Source organism: Salvelinus fontinalis, chromosome 8, assembly GCF_029448725.1.
Source record: "Salvelinus fontinalis isolate EN_2023a chromosome 8, ASM2944872v1, whole genome shotgun sequence".
Taxonomy (NCBI): Eukaryota; Metazoa; Chordata; class Actinopteri; order Salmoniformes; family Salmonidae; genus Salvelinus; species Salvelinus fontinalis.
The window spans coordinates 5586333-5605489 of NC_074672.1; the positions used below are offsets into that span (position 1 = coordinate 5586333).

The following is a 19157-nucleotide window of genomic DNA, read 5'->3' on the forward strand; positions in this document are numbered from 1 at the left end:
GTGGTAAGCTAATATAATTCTATATTGTGTTTTCGCTGTAAAACACTTTAAAAAATCGGAAATATTGGCTGGATTCACAAGATGTTTATCTTTCATTCGCTGTACACCATGTATTTTTCATAAATGTTTTATGATGAGTATTTATGTATTTCACGTTGCTCTCTGTAATTATTCTGGTTGCGTCGGTGCTATTTGTGATGGTAGCTGCAATGTAAAATTATGATTTATATAACATGTTATAAGACTGTCATCTGATGAAGTTGTTTCTTGGTTAGTGACTAATTATATCTCTATTTCGTCGGTTTTGTGATAGCTACCTATGCGGTAGAAACATGGTGAAAATATGCGGTTGAGTCTTTGGCTATTGTGGTTAGCTAATAGAAATACATGTTGTGTTTTCGCTGTAAAACATTTTAAAAATTCGGAAATGATGGCTGGATTCACAAGATGTTTATCTTTCATTTGCTGTATTGGACTTGTGATTTCATGAAAATTATATTATATAATATCCCTGTCCCGTTAGGCTAGGCTATGCTAGTCAGCTTTTTTGATGAGGAGGATCCGGGATGGGTATCACTGAAAGATTAATTTTTTTATGATTTTGTAGAAGTGAGAGTTCACCAGGAAGTAATGTCACACTGACCGCTCACCTCTAACTGGACTACCTAAAAAACACTCACATTGATACAGCTACGACCGGAAGTGACTTTTGGTAGTAGGTTAGGAGAGAATTTTCGCTAACCCATTTACTAACATTACCCTAATTATTCTATCCTGCTACGTTAATCATCATAACCTGCTGGTAATTTCTCCAAACCTGCTATGAAAAAGTCACTTCCTGTTGTTGCTCTATCGAAGTGCCGTGTTTTTATGGAATCTTCACCTCTCACATGCTCCTCTGCACCAAAATGGAAGATTTTGTCTATTAATTTGTCATTTTGTCAATTTCTCCTTATAAAAAGGTTTATAAGGAGCAAAAATGTATTGTTAGTGTCAAAATAGTGAAATAACATTGTAAACCATAAAATATATACGTTTTATGATGATTTTGTAATGTTATTGACCGAGTTGGAAAACGTGTTGACATTGTGCCAGTGCTTAGATTAGAGCTAGATAGAGCTAGATTAGAGCTAGAGCTAGATTTTAGCACGTTTCACTAACTAGTTATTGCTTTGAGTCTAAAATGGGGAATTTAATTTGAATGGTTTGGATATGATTCTTTGTCCAATCTATTAAATAAAAGTCCAACTGAAAAATGTTCTCCTGTCTCCTTACTCCTCCTGTTCAGCCTATTGTCTGCAAAGGTTGTTACATTGTAACTACAAAGTCATTAAAATGTCACTTCACTTTACATTAAGTCCTGGGTAAGTACATATTAAATACATGTATATTCCTTGTAACTGTTACGGCAGATTTCCTCCTCTTCGTCTGAAGAGGAGGTGTAGCAGGGATCGGACCAAAACGCAGCGTGGTAAGTGTCCATGTTTTAATAGAAACAACTGAACATGACACAATACAAAATAACAAAGAGAATCTAACCGAAAACAGTCCCGTGTGGCACAAACACTGACACAGGAAACAAACACCCACAAACCAACAGTGAAAACAGGATACCTAAATATGGTTCCCAATCAGAGACAATGAATGACAGCAGCCTCTGATTGAGAACCATATCAGGCCAAACTAGAAAACCCCACATAGAAACAGACAACATAGATAATACCCACCCAACTCACGCCCTGACCAACAAAATAAAGACAAAACAAAGTAAATAAGGTCAGAAACGTGACAGTAACAACATTTTAATTACAGAGTTTAAGTACAATGTAACTAAAAGGGTTATACCTAATATTCTCCTGTCTCCTAATTTCTCCTGGTTAGCCTTTTGTCTTCAAAGGTTGTTACATTGTAACTACATAGTAAATAATCCTTCTGGGCTTCACTTTATATTAAATTGCTTGCTCCTGGGTAGGCACATGATAATTACAAATATATTTTATGTATCTTCATTGTTCTTACAAAACACTTGATTCAGCACAGTCTTTGAGCCAGGTCATAACATAGAAATAACGTGAATATTTAACGACCAGAAAAATACAACTTTACTTAGTTTTAATCTGGTTATGTAACATCTCCTCAACCTGAAACATAGTTTTTCAACCGGAAAATAACGGCATTACGACATTCCCTGCCAAATTTAACCCAAAGCCCCATGGGAATGAGCCTCGACGAGGAGGCTTAAACATTATTCTCTGTGAAGTCTCCATCCATGTCTTAGAAACGGTATATATGGAGACAGCCCCCTCATTCGCCATGTCTTGAATACCTGACATCATCAGCCATGTACAGCATCTCCCGCTTTAAAACACACATTCAAGGAGTTTTATATTCAACTAAAGCCAGTCTGAGCTTCATCTCACTTTGTCAGTGTCTTACCATTGAGAACCAATATCATTGATGGGGATTGGACAAAAAGCATGGAACAATGGAGGTGACTGGACAAAAACGTGTTAAACATGGGAATCCATTTGAAAACATTCCAGTGAGCAAAACTTGTTGAAATTATGTATAATTTCATCGACAAAAAAAGTATGTCACCTCTGGGGCAGTACTATTAGCATAGAGTATGTGTTCACGTCAAAGTGTTGAGTCACCTAACTGCAAACGTCTCTGTTGTGATCACATTCTATGTTTCAATGCCAAACTGTAATTCAGACAGGCTTGTGACATTCAAATCATTTATTAACATTGACAGAGAACATTAATGGGTTCGATAAGGTATGCTGCATAAATAAACTCAAACTCTCTTTTTCATGACAAAATGTTTATTAACTAGTGCTAAACTTCCATTGCATCTTGTGTACTGCTATTAACTATGAATTATTTGGAAAAAATACAGTAGTATGCACTTAAATCAACTTTATAAACCAATAGGATATTTATGTCAATGAGGGGGGAAAATGAGGTAATCCCTTTTAGAATAAGGCTGTAACGTAACAAAATGTGGAATAAGTCAAGGGGTCTGAATACTTTCCAAATGCACTGTATAAATGGGCTCCACTTATGCCCTAAAATAAATGTGTTTATATGGGCAGAATATTGTAGGTAAATAAATACAATTGTGCTGCATTAGTTGACATCCTTTAAGACAGAATAAATAAAACAGGGTTGGGCGAATAAATCGAAAAATGTAATCCATAAGCCTACTAATACATTAATAAATAAAAAACGTGCACATCTAAAGGAACGGTATTTCAACCTTGCAATAATCAATTTTCTTTCAGTTTGCTTTACAGAATCTGGTTATCAATATAATTAAACTAGGCCTATGATATTTCCTTGAATAGGCCTATCCTCCACACACACACCCTGATTGGCTTTAGGATAAGCGAATTATTAGAGATTATGCACAGCTGTTTTCAGCAGCACACTAAATCTTTCCAGCAATTGAAGGAGTATTAGGATATAGTGACTGGCACCAATAGTCTATTTAGAGTCTGTGTCAATAGGCTACCAGTTGCATTTCTTCGATATGAAAAGGACACGGAAATATGACTGGCCTGCACTGCACATTGGAAAGTGTCCAAACGACTGTGAGCTGATTGACCAGTAGGCTAGGTGTGAATGTTCTGAAAGCTTTATTCAAATCCATCATCTGAATACTAAAAGCTCCCTTACCCCATATTTGTTTTACAAAACAAGGATATGTTTCCCATGGTGATGGCACATGTCTAAAAAGCTTTTGCGTCCCCCACGTTCAACTGTGAAACAGGCCCATAGTCAAAGAGCCAATTCACAGAAGTATTGTAAGCAACAATTTTTTTAATGACACTAATATCAAGTGCGTGGAGCCTGTAGGAGCAGAGATTCTTAATGCAGTCAAATGACCAAATCATTCTCTGGTTGCCTCATGGGTGGAATGTTATTAATATTTTTCATATTTCAGTCTTTTGTGATGAATTTAAAGGTGTACTCTTTTTTTAAGACCATAACCATATATGTGAGGTGTGTGCTTTCGTTTCAAAGTAGCTTTGATTAAGACTACCAAGAAACACTCTGTGACCCTGATTTAGCCCACTGCAGTAGATGGTTAATGTACAAGTCAAAGATAAAGGTGAGGGGAAAGGAAATCAAGTGCTCTCAGATTACTATTCAGCCACAGTGTGAATGCCATTATGTTACATGAGTGCCTCCTTTCATGCCGTTTAAGGAGCTCATCCTTATACATATTTAGACTATGGTTGAAACAAGGTAGCCTTTTGAGGGGGAGTTTCTTTAGCAGCAGCCATACATTAATGTATGGTCCGGCCAATTATATTGGTGCCGGAGGGGAAGGCTGCTGTTTTACAGGCTCCTAATCAACAGGTGCTATTTTGTGTGTTTGTTCGCATTGTTTCTAACTTATTTTGTACATAATGTATCTGCTACTGTTTCTTACAACCGAAAAGAGCCTCTGCCTATCAGAACAGCAATTACTCGAGCTGGACGAAGAGTCTTTCTTAAATTAGTCTGGCGCGAAGGATATACTGTTTCTCTGAGACCAGGCCCAAATCCCTGTCATTTGCGTGAAGAAAATACGGAAATACAGGGGGCGGAGATCGGGGTGACTTGTGAGAATTCGTCGGCGAGTGGGTAACCCGCCTCTACCATCCGTTCTATTGGCCAATGTGCAATCACTGGAGAATAAACGGCATGATCTCCATTCGAGACTATCCTACCAACGGGACATTAAAAACTGTAATATCTTATGTTTCACCGAGTCGTGGCTGAATGACGACACATATAATATACAGATGGCTGGGTTTTCATTGCATCGGCAGCTATGTCTGGTAAGACGAGGGGTGCGGGTGTGTGTATATTTGTCAATAACAGCTGGTGAGCGATGTCTAATATTAAAGAAGACTCAAGGTATTGCTTGCCTGAGGTAGAGTACCTTATGATAAGCTGTAGACCCCAATATCTACCAATAGAGTTCATCTATATTTTTCGTAGCGGTCTATTTACCACCACAAACCGATGCTGGCACTACGACCACACTCAGCGAGCTGTATAAGGCCATAAGCAAACAAGAAAATGCTCATGCAGAAGCGGCACTCCTAGTGGCCGGGGACTTTAATGCAGGGAAACAAACAAACTTAAATCTGTTTTACCTCATTCCTACCAGCATGTCACATGTGCAACCAGATGAAGACCACCTTTACTCCACACACAGAGACGCATACAAAGCTCTCCCTCGCCCTCCATTTGGAAAATCTGATATAAATTATATCCTCCCGATTCCTGTTTACAAGCAAAAACTAAAGCAGGAAGTACCAGTGACTCGCTCAAGAAGTGGTCAGATGACGCGGATGCTACGCTAGAGGACTGTTTTTCTAGCACAGACTGGAATATGTTCCAGGATTCATCCAATGGCATTGAGGAGTATACCACCTCAGTCACCGGCTTCATCAATAAATGCATTGACGACGTCGTCCCCACAGTGACTGTACATTCATATCCCAACCAGAAGCAATTGATTACAGGCAACATCCGTAGCGAGCTAAAGGCTAAAGCTGACACTTTTAATTCTACAACACTGACAACACTGACTCTGATGATCGTCGTACGCGGCATGGCTTGCAAACTATTAAGGACTACAAAGGGAAACCCAGCCATGAGCTAAATGCCTTTTATGCTCACTTCTAGGCAAGCAACACAGAAGCATGCATGAGACCAGCAGCTGTTCCGGACTACTGTGTGATCACACCTTTAAATAGGTCAACATTCACAAGGCCACAGGGCAAGACGGATTACCAGGACGTGTACTCAGAGCATGCACGGACCAACTGGCAAGTGTCTTCACTGACATTTTCAACCACTCCCTAACCGAGTCTGTAATACCAATATGTTTCAAGCAGACCACCATAGTCCTTGTTCCAAAGAAAGCTAAGGTAACCTGCCTAAATGACTACCGCCCCATAGCACTCACGTCATTAGCAATGAAGTGCTTTGAAAGGCTGGTCATGGATCACATCAACACCATCGTCCCGGAAATCGTAGACCCACTCCAATTCGTATACCACCCCAACAGATCCACATATGACGCAATCTCAAATCGCACTCCACACCGCCCTTTCCCACCTGGACTAAAGGAACACCTATGTGAGAATGGTGTTCATTGACTACAGCTCAGCATTCAACACCATAGTGCCCTCAAAGCTCATCACCAAACTAAGGACCCTGGGACTAAACACCTCCCTCTGCAACTGGATCCTGGACTTTCTGACAGGCCACCCCCAGGTGGTAAGGGTAGGCAACAACACATCTGCCACGCTGATCCTCAACACGGTGGCCCCTCAGAGTTACTTGCTTATTCCCGTCTTGTACTCCTTTTCACCCACGACTGCGTGGCCAAGCACGACTCCAACACCATCATTAAGTTTGCTAATGACACAACAGTGGTAGGCTTGATCACCGACAACGATGAGACAGCCTATAGGGAGGAGGTCAGAGACCTGGCAGTGTGGTGCCAGGACAACAACGTCTACCTCAACATGAGCAACACAAAGGAGATGATCGTGGACTAAAGGAAAAGGAGGGCCGAACACGCCCCCAGTCACATCGACGGGGCTGAAGTGGAGCAGTTCGAGAGTTTCAAGTTCCTTGGTGTCCACATAACCAACAAACTATCATGGTCCAAACACACCAAGACAGTCATGAAGAGGTCACGACAATGCACTTTGCATGGGTCCCCAGATCCTCAAAAAGTTCTACAGCTGCACTATCAAGAGCATCGTGACCGGTTGTATCATCGCCTGGTATGGCAACTGCTTGGCATCTGACCGTAAGGCGCTACAGAGTGTAGTGCGTACGGCCCAGTACATCACTGGTGCCAAGCTTCCTGCCATCCAGGACCTATATACTAGGTGGTGTCAGAGGAAGGCCCAAAACATTGTCAAAGACTCCAGTCACCCAAGTCATAGACTGTTCTCTCTGATACCGCAAGGCAAGCGGTTCCGGAGCACCAAGTCTAAGTCCAAAAGGCTCCTTAACAGCTTCTACCCCCAAGCCATAAGACTGCTGAATAATCAAATGGCCACCCGGACTATTTACATTGACACCACCCACTCCCCCCTTTGTTTTTACACAGCTAATCGCTGTTTATTATCTATGCATAGTCACTTTACCCCTACCTACATGTACAAATTACCTTGACTAACTTGTACCCCCGCACATTGATTCAATACCAGTACCCCCTGTATATAGCCTCGTCATTGTTATTTTATTGTGTTACTTTTTTAAACTTTAGTTTATTTAGTAAATCTTTTTAAAACTATTTCTTGAACTGCATTGTTGATTAAGGGCTTGTAAGTAAGCATTTCACAGTAAGGTCTACACTTATTGCATTTGGCATATGACAAATAACATTTAGTTTCATTTGATTGGGCACCAGCTCTCCGATGCCATCAGCCAGATAGAACAAACGCTAGAGCTGTTGTGAACACTCTATTTAATTTGCACACAAACACACCCTCCCTTTAAGAAAAGCAGACTTACGTGTTCTGTATCGGTGGTGAGGGCGTGTGGCGGGACCTTTTGCAGAGCGTCCAGGTTTCCAGTGCCCAGTGGGCTTGCCTGGGGGAGATGGTGGAAAAGTTGGTGGTAGCGCCTTGGTTGTGGTGTTGGCGGTAGAGGTTGTGCTAGTAGCTTTGGAGGTTGGACCAGATCGCGAGTTCGGGGGGTCCTTATCCTTACGACCATTGGCTGTGCCGCCGACCCGAAGTACCGTGGTGCTGTGTGGGGTCACTTCTTTACCCCAGGGCGGGGGGAGTCGTGTGGTGCGGGTGGTGGTGCCAGTCACGCGGGTGCCACTGCCAACCCAGTTGTGGAGGTGCGGGACCGAGTGGTTGGAGGGCAACCCAAATTGAGTTCTCAGGGCTGGGACCGTGCCATCGGCCTCTAGAGAGGTGGTGGAGACAAACACGGTGGCGGTGGTCTTCGTAGTCGTGGTCATAGTGTCTGGACGCTTGGGTGGAGCGCTGGGTTCGGAGAGAAAGATGGGGTCCTGCCCTATGCCCTTGGCATCCACTAGGTCCGTGGGCACATAGTCTTGAACGGAACCCACTACAATCCATTTGAGCAGCATGAGACTGAGGCCCAGGCCCACGAAGCCCATCACCAAGGGCACTGCGCACAGCCAGGTCTGCTGCCGGTGCCACACCGCACAGGGCCCACAGCGAACAGGCCCCGGTGCCCGAGGGGAGGCCTGTTCGCCCCCGGGTTCTTCCAGGGTCATGGCCCCCAGAGTGCTCTCTCCCGAGGGCTCACTCATCCTGCTGATGCCGTCAAAGATCAGGGGTCAAACCGGGGACCCAATGACAAAAGGACAGGAACGAGGGAGGGGATGGGGCAAAGAACCAATACTGGGCATCATACCAATTCATCCACACAAAATTCCTACATTTATACCCACACACACACACATGGACACAAGACAGCACCCACAGACACATACAAGTAATTACAAGCCAAGCAGCTCACACGGATGCACAAGTAAGCAAATATACACTCCCTCTGGCGCCGAGATAGCTAATTACACACACACACAAACAAACACAGACACACTCATACACACACAGGTTGGACACGGGCAGGTGAAAGGGCTGACCGGTGGGGCAAGCCTCGCTGTAGTTAGGTGGAAACGAAATGACGGTAAATCCCAAGATGCTTCACTCTACGGTGAGAAAAAATGCAGAAGAAAAAGGCAGGCAGGAGGGTATTGATCCACGGTGTGGCAAGCTTCAGACCGGAGCTGTACATCCTGTGTGTGTCTGTCAATGAGAAACAGGCCAGGCCGGGCAGCAACCCTTCTCTGCAGCTTTTTGTACTGTGTTTTTTTATGCTCCAGTCCAGGGGCTTCCTCTGCAGTCTTCTTCCCTGTTTTGGGTCAGCCTCAGCTTCCCCTCACTGACAGCCCTGTGCAGCGGTGCTTTAGCGCTAGTAGCCGATGGTAATCTTATATGGAGAGCCAATGGAACTGAATAGAGAGCGAGAGTGAGGGAGAGGATTTGTAGGGATGAGGCTGGCAGGGGGATGAAAGGGGGGGGGTTAAATCCAACTGATGTCCATCAAATGCCTTTCCCCTCAGATCTCCCGGACTGTCCGTCTTTCTCCAGCTGTCTGTCCACCGCTTGTCATTGTGGTAGAAAAATGAAAGCCTTGGCTACTTGCTTGCTAACTCAGAACGCTACATTGGCGGCGGTGTTGAGAGCAGAAGTGCGAGCGACAGAAAGGGAGGGAGAGAAAGAGAGAGGAAGAGGAGGAAGAAGGGAGGGAGGGAGTGCTGCTCTGAAAAACTGATGTGGCTGCTGTTGTTGTTAGCTGCAGACTGGGAGAAACACTCCACTGTGAGCAATGTGGGTTTCACGGCACACAACCGGCGCTTTCCTCCCTTCCACAGACTACAACGGGCGCTTTCCTCCCTTCCACAGACTGCAGGACTCCAGACTGACAAACAACTGCCCCATCCCTTCTCCGACACACTGCGTGTGCGTGTGAAAGCGATAGAGACCACACTGCCTTCCCTATCACCGTCAAATCTGAGAGCAAGAGAAAGAGAGAGGAGGCAGAGATCCTGGGAGAAAGCTCTGCAGCAGCAGAGACAAGGAGGCACTGCACAACACACTGTGCGGAGGAGAGAAGAGCTGCCACAGACACCCCGGGGAACAGAGAGAGGGGAGGAGGAGAAGGGGGGGCAGTGCGGAGCTACATCTCCCCACCTACAGTGAGAGAAACAAACCAAACATTGGGCTCATAATTTATGGGCGGGATAAATCCTTCCTTCAAAACTGATTTTTTCGGCTCACAGTCGATGAAACACTCATTTTACAGTTCCCATGAGACCCCGGTGCTAGGCCTTATCTGCAGGGCTTTGCTGTTATTTCCCGGTGACTGACTGTCTTGCAGTCGAGGAAGGAAGCGTAAAAATGGAGGAAGGTGAATGCAGTAATAATAAGGGTTTATTGTCCAAGTCGTCAGAAAAGGTGTGTGTGTGTGTAAGAGCACGAAAGAAAGTGTGTGGCAGAGTAGAGAAACAGAGATGGAGATGGAGAGGGAAAAAGATCAGCATGCAGAGCTTAAAGTTTGTGACATTTTTATGTGTTCATTTCTTCTCCCATCCCCCCGCCTCCTAGTCTGGCTCCTTGATGTTGTAGGCACGGTGCGTTGATAATGAAGGGGGCTAGGCTTCTTTACTAATTGGTTCTCCTCTGTCTCTCACTCAAACACCCACATGGTCACAGCCCACGAGTACTGCATTTTGGCCCTTGGTTCCGCAACCAAGCAATCACGTCCCACATTTTATCAACAAATTCAAACACCGCTCTGATTTAAAGAAAATGGTTGATTTGTCTTGTATTTCAGTCAGACATTCCAACCTGCCTCTTACACTTACACATTACACTTATGAAAAAAGATCAAGTAAAAATACATGACCAAAAGTATGTGGACACCTGCTCGTCGAACATCTCATTCCAAAATCATGAGTATTAATATGGAGTTGGTCCCCTCTTTGCTGCTATAACAGCCTCCACACGTCTGGGAAGGCTTTCCACTAGATGTTGGAACATTGCTGCAGGGACTTACTTCCATTCAGCAACAAAAGCATTAGTGAGGTCCCAGGCCTTCCCCAAACTGTTGCCACAAAGTTGGAAGCACAGAATTGTCTAGAATGTCATTGTATGCTGTAGCGTTAAGATTTACCTTCACTGGAAATAAGGGGCCTTACCAGAACCATGAAAAACAGCCCCAGATCATGAATTTCTCCTCCATCAAACTTTACAGTTGGTACTATGCATTGGGGGCAGGTAGCGTTCTCCTGGCATCCGCCAAACCCAGATTCGTGCGTCAGACTGCCAGATGGTAAAGCGTGATTCATCACTACAGAGAACGTGTTTCCACTGCTCCAGAGTCCAATGGCGGCAAGATTTACACCACTCCAGCCAACGCTTGCCATTGAGCATGGTGATCTTAGGCTCGTGTGCGGCTGCTCGGCCATAAAAACCCATTTGATGAAGCTCCCTACAAACAGTTCTTATGCTGAAGTTGGATGAGCCATTCTTACTAATCTACTGGAGAGCCAGTTCGGGTTTAAGTATAACTTCTTATAACTTTTGTATGACTGATGCTTTTAGTTCAAGCTTTAATAGGGATAGGGGGCAGTATTCAAAAATTCGGATGAATGACGTGCCCAAAGTAAACTGCCTGTTACTCAGTCCCAGAAGCTAGGATTATGCATATAATTGGTAGTATTGGATAGAAAACACTCTGAAGTTTCTAAAACTGTTAAGATAATGTCTGTGAGTATAACAGAACTGATATAGTAGGCGAAAACCCGAGGAGAATCGTTCCAATTTTTTATTTTTTGAGGTCACCACCCATTGGAAGGACTGTCTATGGGAAAATCAAAGGAACACCTCCCAGATTGCAGTTCATAGGGACTCCATTAGATGTCAACAGTCTTTAGAAAGAGTTTCAGGCTTGTTTTTTGAAAAATGAGCTAGAATTTGTAGTTTTTCTAAGTGGCTCTCATTTTGGCTGTAGTATTGTTGCGCGCACTCTGTAATTTACATTTTACATTTACATTTTAGTAATTTAGCAGACGCTCTTATCCAGAGCGACTTACAGTAGAGTGCATACATTTTATTACATTTTTTTTTTTTACATTTCATTACATACTGAGACAAGGATATCCCTACCGGCCAGACCCTCCCTAACCCGGGCGACGCTATGCCAATTGTGCGTCGCCCCACGGACCTCCCGGTTGCGGCCGGCTGCAACAGAGCCTGGGCGCGAACCCAGCCCAGCCTGGGCGCGAACCCAGGGACTCCTAGACCACTGCCCCACCCGGGAGGCTAATTTATCTCTGGTAATCAACATACTATTCTCCGTCTTAAATTTGATTGTTTATTTACATATTAGGGTACCTGAGAATTGATTAGGAACATTGTTTGACTTGTTTGGACAAAGTTTATTGGTAATTTTTGGGATTCCTTTGTATGCATTTGAACAAGGGAAACAGGTGGATTACTGAATCAAGCGCGCCAACTAAAATTGACAGATCGAGTGAAAAAAAGCAATTTTCCCACACAACAGCTCTCCTTCTCACTATCACGTATTAGTTTGGCTTCCCCACCCGCCATTTTTTTTAAAGACCCGACGGAGCTCATTGCCTTGTTGAATTATGCAGAAACGGACAGCGTGGGGGTCAAGTAATTGATTCTTTTGGAAAGGGGATAAATTGTGCTTTACAATGGCATTGACATTACAGTTGATCTAGAAGAATGACGTTTTTGGGGCGCTAAAATAAGGTCAATTGTACGGACCAAGGCGATGTACAAAAGTGAGTGAGTTTACCTTACTGCTGTACAGTAACGTTAGCTAACTAGCGATGTCTGTATGAAGAACCATTTTCTTTAGCTAGTTTGTAGCTAAAGTACGTTAGTTAAAACTGCATCAACTGTCAATGCATGGATGTCTTCATAGGTCAGAGGCTCAGAGTTGGCACAGTTTAGACAAGAGACCACTTTAAGGGTTGTTAACTAAGTACAAATAAAATGTCAATGGACCAATCGGGTCTGCGGTCTATTTTTCAGGCTAGAGACCATGTTGCGGAGCCTTCGGTGGGCAAGCGGGTCATTTGATTGATGAAGAGATGGCCGGCAATCTAATTGCTGTTGCAGAGGAGTTCCTACAAGAGGCAAATGACATCCAACAACGGCAACCTTACGAAGATGGCAAGTTATTACATTTGTATATATTTTTTTGCAAGGCATGAGTGGCTAAGGCTGAGATTGTATCATTTTACTTGTCCTGTGTTGTCTCCTGTGCCAAGTCAATCAATGAAAAAAACATTTGGTTGGCCTATAATGCTGTTCCTAAATTCTATATGGTGATCTTATAGTCTTTTAACCTAATGAATTTAGGAGTGTTTTTTGTAATTAATTATCTATTGTATTTTTTATTTCAGTAGCCTATATAGCGCCTTTGGAGGGAAGGTGGTATCACATCACCAAGGAGCAGCTTGAGTTCCTCATAGATTATAATTTGACCATCAGACAAATGGCAGATGTTCTCAATGTGTCGCACTCCGTGGTCAAGCGGCGCACGAGCTAAGTTATCGTAATTGAATAAAGTAATTGTAACACAAGAGGGAGATCTCTACATCCTCTCTAGATTTGATCACATTCCTGATTGATGTATCTTTTTGTGTTATTTTTGTACTTAGTCATTTTCAGCTTTTCAGGTTCTACTCACTGTTGTCAGACGCTCGGCTGGATGAGGGGATCAACGAGCTGATATCAATATGAACAGAATGAGAGAAAGATAAGAGAAAGAAAAGTAGGTGGAGGATTGGAGGATTGTTATCCATGGTGCTGTGGATGGTTACAGCAAACTTGTTGTGTTTCTGAAGGCCTCTGACAACAACAGGACCGCCACAGTCATGGAGTCATTCGAAGCAGCCATCACCAGCTACGAAGTACCATCCTGGGTGAGATGTGACCGGGTGGTGAAAACAACCGTATCTATGCCTTCATGGAGCAGTTCAGTGGTGGTGAGAGGGGAAGTTCCCTCCGGGGAAGGAGCACTCACAACCAGAGGAAATAGTGGCTGTGGGGGGACGTCTGGCATGGAGTCTCCAACGTTTACCATGACCTGTTCACCTTCTTGGAGACGGAGCAGGTCATCGACATCAACAATGAGGTGCACCTGTGGGCACTGCACTTTGTGTTCCTGCCACGGGTGAACAGAGATCTTGCTGTGTTTGCCAGTCAGTGGAACCACCATGGGCTGAGGACTGAACAACGGCAGTCACTTCTGCAGTTGTTCCGTCTCGGGTTCCCTGGCAATGCAGAGGGCCAATCTGACAGCAGTAAGGGATTTGTTCGCCCCAAATTTAACCACCATCAGCTCCTCCAACCACCACCTCAGCTCCAACCCCTGGCGCCGCAGCTCTTTATTGGTCGGAATGGGTGATTGGGCCACAAATCCAGTTCACCATCAGCAACTCACAGATGGAACTGTTGCAGACAATAATTCCATTGGAAGGCCCCAGAGGCAGCCTGGGAGTTGACAATCTACAGAGGGTTGTGGCAGTTATATCTTCAGCGCCACTCGTTCCTACTCCAACCTGACTTACTACACCCCTGATACTCCCCTACTGGGATGAGGGATTGGACGCTATATCTTCAGCGCCACTCGTTCCTTTGAATCAGTTCATTTTTATAATACATGTTTCCCCTCTTTCGCACACTGTATGATTTGGTCTCTAGAAAGGTTCGACAGACATCTTCAACTCTAAACGGATGGGGTCCAGAGTTTAGACACAGGTGGCCTTAACTTTTGTTAAGTACTTCCCCATTCCAGTACGATTCTGTTTGGTCATGTTTGGAGAAAGTCAGGTAGTGTTAAGATATACGGCATATGGTTATTGTATTTTGCTCTGTGGCGCATTAGCACAACATTCCATCTGCTGACACAATATTTGTCTTCCACTCAGTACAACACGACCCAGGAGAGGCCTACTGCAAGCACTGGATTGGACCCTTCAGAGCGTGCCTGCTGTGGGAGGACAACAGAACATCCCGAATGGACATTATTAAAACAGAACTTACATTTTTGTAATGCCCAATCGGGACTTGTTAAAATAAATAATTGTGTGGAGAACGCTTGATAGTTTAAAAAAATAAACTATGAAGATAGGGATTTGGTGGTTCGGCCCCCGTTACATTTTATATCATTGTGATTAACAGCAACATATTACAGTTAGTAACATAACATTGTTGACACATTGTGACAGCTCAAATTATGTGGTTGAAGATGGACTAGTGCAGGGCTCTCAACCTTGTTCCTGGAGAGCTGCTGTCTTGTAGGTTCACTCCAACCCTAGTCTAGTGCACCTGATTTTAATAATTAGCTGCTTAATAAGTTAATCAGGTTAGTTACAACTGAGGTTGGAATAAAAACCTACAGGAGGGTAGCTCTCCAGGAACAGGGTTGGAGAGCCTTGGACTAATGGATCTAGTTCTTAGATCAATGCATTTGAAATTCGATAAGTCACTACAAAGGTGCAGTTCCCAGAAGTGGAGCTGTTACTTAATGCAGAGGATGGGAAGCCTTATTTCATGTCGTTCTAATTAAATGATAATGGCTGAAGTTAATTTGATGTCCTACATTAAGAACAAATGATCAGATTTGAATGAGTTGGCTGCAATATGGCAGCAGTACTTCAGTCAATATCAGCAAAGGATACTGGTTATTAGTGAAGTGTCGGTAAAGTGTTTCTGAAAAAACTAAACCTTAAAAACAAGCAATATGGATTGTATAATTTAATATTAATGATCATCAAGTGAACAATAACGGCCAATATGGAAATAAAGTGTATTTGGAAAGTATTCAGACCCTTTGACTTTTTCCACATTTTGTTACATTAGAGTTTTATTCTAAAGTGTATTAAATAAATACAAATGTAGCGTAATACCCAAGAATGGTGTAATCTATATCTATGGTGTAATCTCTGCCAAAGGTGCTTCAGCAAAGTACTGAGTAAAGGGTCATAAATGTAATATTTCCTTTTTTTATACATTTGCAAAAATGTCAACCTGTTTTTGCTTTGTCATTATGGAGTATTGATGAGGGGGGAAAAAAATATTGTATCCATTTTTGAATAAGGCTGTAACGTAATAAAATGTGGAAAAAGGGGTCTGAATACGTTCCGAATGCAATGTACAAACAATAGAGATGTAAGTAGATAAATGCTTAAATGTTGATGTGCAGTTACATTTTCAAACACTCAATTGCTACTGTAATTTAGTGCTACTAGATACAATTATGTATCGTAAAAATGTGTTTTTATGCAACACCGAAATGTGGGGAATTCACAATACCCGGAGGTCATGAATTCCCTAAAGACATTGTGGGTGCTATGAAGTGGGAGCCTTAGTGTCACAGCACACGTGTTTGCCTCTGGGTACTTTTTCTTCTGCTGCCCAGCGAGACGCCCTCGCGCTGTGTGGAGGAATTCGATGGTCGGGGTGTCCTCAAACCCAAGGGGTGGCACCACCGTTGCCAGAAAACTCCAACACCATCGCCACTGTTAGAGGAGGACATTCTCCATCTGAGTACACGGTAAAACATTTAAATCACAAAATGGAATAATATACAGTTACCGATAAACTGGAACAATTTACTATTTTACCTTGCACCTCAGCCAGCCAGTTGAACCAGTGGCAGATGGTGTTGTTCTCCAAACACCGCCGGTTGCCGCCAGGTATGGAATAGGTTACTTTAAACAGGTCCCTGGCAGTGGGAGGCTTGATGGAGTCCACAAAAAGTGCTCGGAAGCTGTCCGGATGGTTCCCCAATGCCTCGAGCAGCCCAAGAGAGTTGAGACCATATTTCAACCTGTTATGGTTTAGAGACAGTATGTATATTAAAAATAAGTGTTAAGGACAATATAGTGAGGTGTATTGATTTAGGGGGGTGGACTGATTAAAAAGGTAATGACAAGTACTTCACAGATTTACGACAGAGTTGACTTACTGCTCCAAGGCCACCTGCATACAAATTGTTGAGCCACCAATTCAACCACACCATCTCTGTCCTCCATTGTGTTGACAACAATCCTTTTTTGTAGAGGAACGAGCCTCCTCCTCCTCCTGTCTTAAAGGCCTCTACATTTAGATTCATCTGGGGGAATGTTTTCCCCAAAACCTTCAAGAAGCTGCTCTCCTCCTGACCACAGGGCACTTTGATCTGCCACACAGGATACTCTAAAGATACTGAGATATGGAACCATTATTTAAATCTAATAAAAAGTATCCTAATATAAAACAGGGAAATAGTCCATGATCTTTAAAAATCAGTAAAATAACCTTCAATAAGTCTATGTTTAATCACAAGATAGATTCACACCTAGCTTACTTACAAAGCAAGCACTGCATCGCACTGTGTCCTCATGTACTACATTGATATAGGGAAAATGTACCTATCCTGTTCAGCTACCGGATGGTAGGGTCAGCGATCAGACAACCCTCATAGTTATCAACCTGCTACTCCCGATTTGCCGCCTTTGGACTCCAGCATTATTCAGTCTCCCGAACGATTGAAATCTGACATGTGCAAACGTTATAAAAGTTACAATAATGACACTCAGCATAATCGCCGCCGCCCATACTCGCGCACCCCACGGTAGCTGTTGCAACCATTAGCTAGCTAACGTTACTAGGCCTGTTAATATTGACTTTTGCCAGAAATGACCTAACCTACCAGAATGAATCCTACCTTTGAACCACCCGATCCTGGGGTGGTTGTAAAGGTGGTTGCACTTGGCTGGCAAAACTTAAAAAGCGGTCTCATGTTTTCAAGGTTCGACATGACTTAGTCATTTGTTGGTGATGATGAATGTTCAAATACCTCAAATATTTTTTTTTTTTAATGGCCCAAACAACAATGCATTGGCAGGGCAATTCAAACAAAGCCAACATGCGTTGATAATGTATTGGGCCTATAGCTTACTGCACAAACCTTATTGCTCCAGTACAGCTGGTTAATGTTGCATAGGCTTACGTAGATCTCTGCTTGCATTTTGACTCAGAAAGTGATCTTGACTCAGAAAAGTTTGGTGACCACTGTTCTCGAGTTTTCCCTGTTAACACTATCAACGTTTCCCTTTACTGTGGCAATTGTGATTGAATCAATGCAATATTAGCCACTTTCAATGTCGTGACGTGATTTTCATTAACCTGCTAGTTATTGGATTGAATAAATAAGTTATGTTCAATTTTTACCCAATTAAATTAATCATGTAACAATTAACAAATTATATATCGATAACAGTTATATATCGATAACAGTCACTTATAAATCGTTACCTCATATCAGTTCTCATTCTGAACAGTTGTAACCTTCTTGGATCTGCAAGAACTCAAGATTTTGCTGTTATTCAGTACTATACAAATTGGTTTCATTATTTATTTACTAACTAAATAATAACACAGAATACACATACATGAGACAAAAGTCCCTAGTGGACTGACAAGATATGATGGCTTGTTACAACATAAATGGAGGGGGATAGAGAGGAAAAGAACACTGATCGTGGATACATTATAGGACATTAATCATATACCTTGCACACGAATCGCCGCCCATTTTGGGATAAGGAGTAATTGATGTATTTACGTGTGGATGTCTTAATTTGATTAATATTATGGTATTTCTATTCCAAGAAAAACAAAAAACTCTGGATGGAACCGAAAATATGGTGGTGTACAACGTGACGGTCGGGAGTAGGCTACAGTGCTGGGCTATTTAGCTAAATAATCCCTGTGTCGTGCGTGGAGGCCAGTTGTGTATAGCCGTAATGGAAATTTTGGTGACCTTATTTGACCTTTTCTGCTGCTTTTGAGACACGATTCAATCCCTCCTTGGGCACTACTTGATTGAGTAAATAAAACACTCAACAATCACAGTATTGGTCTGTGATTGGTCACTCTATTATGTATTATTATTCTAATATGAATTCATTATAGAATTGTGTGTTATTAATGATAAACCTTTAAACTGCACTCTTCCTCCCCTCCCTACCTATCCCTCTATTTTTCAGCTTATTTACATTGTGGATCGTGTGTGTGTGAGTGCATGTTGTTTTATTTTTCCTTGTCAGCCACCCATCTCTGCTTGTCAGTCTTGATAGACCCAGTGTATGCAATTTTGGGTGAGGCTGTCAGGCAGTGGTGGAGATGCACAAAGTGACAGTAAGTAAACAGCTCAACAACATGTCGGTGTGTACATCTGTTGGTGTGAGTGAGCATATGCAATATAATTCTGAAATACCTGCATCTATCTAGGTATCCTCAAAAGTTTCTCACTTCACAGTCAGTAGAGTAGGAACTGGTGCAGCCGGTAAATTAAATACCACAGCAGATGACTGCTGTGACTGCAGCTGAACTGCTGGGGGAGGCAGATCTAAAAGAGATGGGCACAATTGTCTTAACTGACTGAAATGAGTGTAAGGCCTAGATTCAATCAGATCAAGAATTAACCGGCGATAGCCGACACTGCATTTTGGCCGTGTCTGAGGTGTAACTGCGTTGGATCTGTCAAATCAGTAAGCAGCA

General features: G+C 43.0%; 1 protein-coding gene and 1 long non-coding RNA gene across 3 annotated transcripts in view; one reads left to right on the forward strand and one right to left on the reverse strand.

Moving 5' to 3' along the window:
• The window catches only part of LOC129860416 (pro-neuregulin-3, membrane-bound isoform-like), a 299464-nt gene extending 290346 nt beyond the window's left edge, over window positions 1-9118 (reverse strand). Inside the window, exon 1 of the mRNA XM_055930805.1 lies at window positions 7537-9118. Within this exon, the coding sequence (XP_055786780.1) occupies window positions 7537-8311 (775 nt within the window). The 5' untranslated portion in view covers window positions 8312-9118. The remainder of the gene's footprint in view (window positions 1-7536) is intronic.
• Window positions 9119-9919: 801 nt separating this feature from the next.
• On the forward strand, window positions 9920-17482 carry LOC129860419 (uncharacterized). 2 transcript variants are annotated; one of them, XR_008760366.1, is made up of 2 exons: window positions 9920-11905; window positions 12633-17482. It is a non-coding gene; the product is annotated as an uncharacterized LOC129860419 (long non-coding RNA). The 2 variants fall into 2 exon arrangements; XR_008760367.1 differs by lacking the exon at window positions 9920-11905 and adding an exon at window positions 11933-12379.
• The last annotated feature ends 1675 nt before the right edge of the window (window positions 17483-19157 follow it).